Source organism: Mastomys coucha, unplaced genomic scaffold (assembly GCF_008632895.1).
Source record: "Mastomys coucha isolate ucsf_1 unplaced genomic scaffold, UCSF_Mcou_1 pScaffold18, whole genome shotgun sequence".
In the NCBI taxonomy this organism is placed as follows: domain Eukaryota; kingdom Metazoa; phylum Chordata; class Mammalia; order Rodentia; family Muridae; genus Mastomys; species Mastomys coucha.
In genome coordinates this window covers 46405953-46408931 of record NW_022196900.1, presented here as the reverse complement: position 1 = coordinate 46408931, position 2979 = coordinate 46405953, and the positions used below count along the sequence as shown (strand labels likewise).

At 39.2% G+C, this 2979-nt stretch overlaps 1 protein-coding gene across 2 annotated transcripts in view; it reads left to right on the top strand.

The window, feature by feature from the left end:
* Nucleotides 1–2979, top strand: part of Haus6 (HAUS augmin like complex subunit 6) — a 39747-nt gene that overhangs the window by 4075 nt on the left and 32693 nt on the right. For both annotated transcript variants that reach the window (XM_031377801.1, XM_031377802.1), the window contains exons 2-3: nucleotides 143–238; nucleotides 2526–2604. In XM_031377801.1, coding sequence (XP_031233661.1) covers nucleotides 143–238; nucleotides 2526–2604 — 175 coding nt within the window. The remainder of the gene's footprint in view (nucleotides 1–142; nucleotides 239–2525; nucleotides 2605–2979) is intronic.

Below are 2979 nucleotides of genomic sequence, written 5' to 3'. Positions count from 1 at the left end.
AAAAAAAAAAGAAAAATACCAGTATGAGTGAATTCGTAGGTAGTTATGATACCGGAGAGCTTTAGTGCAATATCTGGACAGTTTTTGATGTTGAATAGCTTTAGTAATCATTTATCTTTGCTTTTTCATTTTAAACCACTAGGAACATGTTTGACAAACTGAACCGTGATGCCTTTCATATAGTTTCTTATTTTCTGTTTAAAACATTGGATGAGTCTCTTGCCAAAGAAGTTTTCAGGTAAGAAAAAATTATTTCATTTTCTTCTTTTAGTCATTCTCAGATTTGAAAGACTTTTTTTTTTTTTAGACGGGTTTCTCTTTGTAGCATTGGCTGTCTGTCCTGGAAATCACTCTGTAGACTAGGCTGGCTTTGAACTCAGAGATCCACATGTCCTGCCTCTGAGTGCTGGGATCAAAGGTGCATACTACCGTCAGCTGGCCATTGTTTAGAGTGGGTGTACCCTTAGAAACTGGAGTGCTTAAGCTTTATATAGCTGTGTGTGTTTGTATGCTTATTTTAAAAAACTATATTTCGTAAATATTGTAGAATTTGTTCTTTAAAAATTTTTTTTTTGTTTGTTTTGTTTTTTGTTTTTTTTCGAGACAGGGTTTCTCTGTGTAGCCTTGGCTGTCCTGGAACTCACTCTGTAGACCAGGCTGGCCTTGAACTCAGAGATCCACCTGCCTCTGCCTCCCAAGTGCTGGGATTAAAGGCGTGCACCACCACCGCCCGGCTTGTTCTTTAAAATTTGACCTGCTGTTCTTTATGGTCTTCTTCTGATGTGAGATGGAGTTTTACTCTGGCTAGCCTGGAGCTCAGTATGTATAATAATCATACACCAGGCTGGTCTCTAACATCTGCCTCTGCCTGTAGTGCTAAGATTAAGGTGTGTGCCACCACTGCTGATGCACACCTTTTAATACCAACACTTGGGAGGCAGAGGCAGGCAGATTTCTGAGTGTGAGGCTAGCCTGGTCTACAGAGTGAGTTCTAGGCCAGCCAGAGCTACACAGAGAAACCCTGTCTTGAAAAACCAAAAAACTAAAACAGACAAACAAACAAACATATCAGCTTAATGGTCTTAATTAGGTCTAAAAATGGATTAATATATACTTATTTTTTTCCTGTATAAAGTTTTTATTTTGGGATAAATAGAGAGATAGATAGCTATGATTAAGATCACTGGCTGTTCTTCCAGAGGACCTGGGCTTGATTTCTTATTCCCACATGTTGGTTTATAACCATCTGTATGTAACTCTAATCTTATCAAAAAGAGTTGCACTCCCTGGTGACTAAACATTCAAATATGGGCCTGTGGGGGCATTGTTATTCAAAACACCACAAAGGGGTTTCAGATTTTTCTGTTTTTTCCTGATTAAAAACATCATGGCTCATTCTGTGTTTTAGATAATGTGAAGACAAAAGCAAGCATCATTTCTAAACCCACTAAGCCGAGAACATAACTGTTTACATTCTATATGAGAACATTCTGTTTACATACTGTTTTCTATAAAAAAAAAATACCAGTTTTTTTCCCCCTTGTCTATTAGGGATTGAGTTTACTCTATTCTAAAGTACAAAATGATTCCTTTTTTGAGAGATAGGATCTCTCTATGTAGCTTGGGTTGGTCTGGAACTCTCAGAGATTCTCCTGCCTCTTCCTTCTTAGTTACAGATTAAAGGTATACACCATTATATTGGGATCAAAGCTTGATTCTTTAAATAAGTATACATTAGTAAATAAGTGTACAAAAAAAATTGTAAAGTGTCCCCCCACTCTCCTTTTTTTCCATAGCTAGGGTTTCATTATTACCCCTTGCTAGCCTGGTTATCTATGTAGATTTTGAAATCATCAGTTCCACATGCCTCTGTCTCCCCCCAGTGATAGGATTAAAAGCTTGCACCAAGACTGCCTTATTTTTTTGGCAGAGCTCTATAATATATAATTATTTGTAATAAATTGAACTCCTGATTTAAGAAAAAGAACTGTTTTATCATAGGTTAATGTCTTTAGCTGAGTCTAGGAATAGTAGTTTAATTTGTTTTGCTTTAGTGTTTATACTGGGGGGAGCAAATTTGATGTTTTTTAAATTTTGTTAAGTTTGTATTTTAGGAGGTGTGGTTTGAATAGGAATGACCCCCATGAATTCATGTGTCAATGTTTGGCTATAGGGAATGTCACTGTTATAGTAGATATGGCCTTATTGAAGGAGGTGTGGCCTTGTTAGAGGAAGTGTGTCACTGTGAAGGTGGAGCTTGAAGTGTTAAATGCTCAAGCTACAAGCGATGACACACACACACACACAGTCTTCTGCCTGTAGATGAAGATGTAGAACTTTTGGCTCCTCCAGCCCCCATGTCTGCCTTCCCCCATGATAATGAACTAAACCTTGGAAACTGTAAGCTAGCTCCAACAAAAAGTATTCCTTTATATGAGTTGCCTTGGTCATGGTGTCTCTTTACAGCAATAAAATCCAAACTAAGACAGAAATGTTCATTAGTCTGCTGTTCTTATCTTTTCAAGAGATTGCTGGCCTCCATTTGACCAAAAACGTGATGTGGAATTCCGGAAACATTGCTGTGAATGGTTAAAAGAGATTTCTGTAAGTATTTTCCTTTGTAAAATAGAAGATGCAGATTTGAAGAACATCCAGGTGTGCCTGTAATCCCAGAGCTTCAGAGGCAGAGAGAGGCAGGAAGATCCATCTGGATTAAGGTTATCCTGGTCTTTGTGTTGTGTAGTAAGGTTGCTTTATAAAAATAAACACAACAGCTGTCTGGGCCGGCTGGTGCCCTGAGCAGACCTTGGGCACAAGCTCCACAGCCAGTCCCAAAACACCCAGAGGAAGCTCCACTCCCAGGCATGCCATGGACTGGGATTTCTCGCGGGGTCCCTGTTCCGCGGGACAAGGGATTCTGGCCAGGTGGGCACGGGAATCGGCTTTGACAAACAGACTACACACGGGTGGTGTAAAATC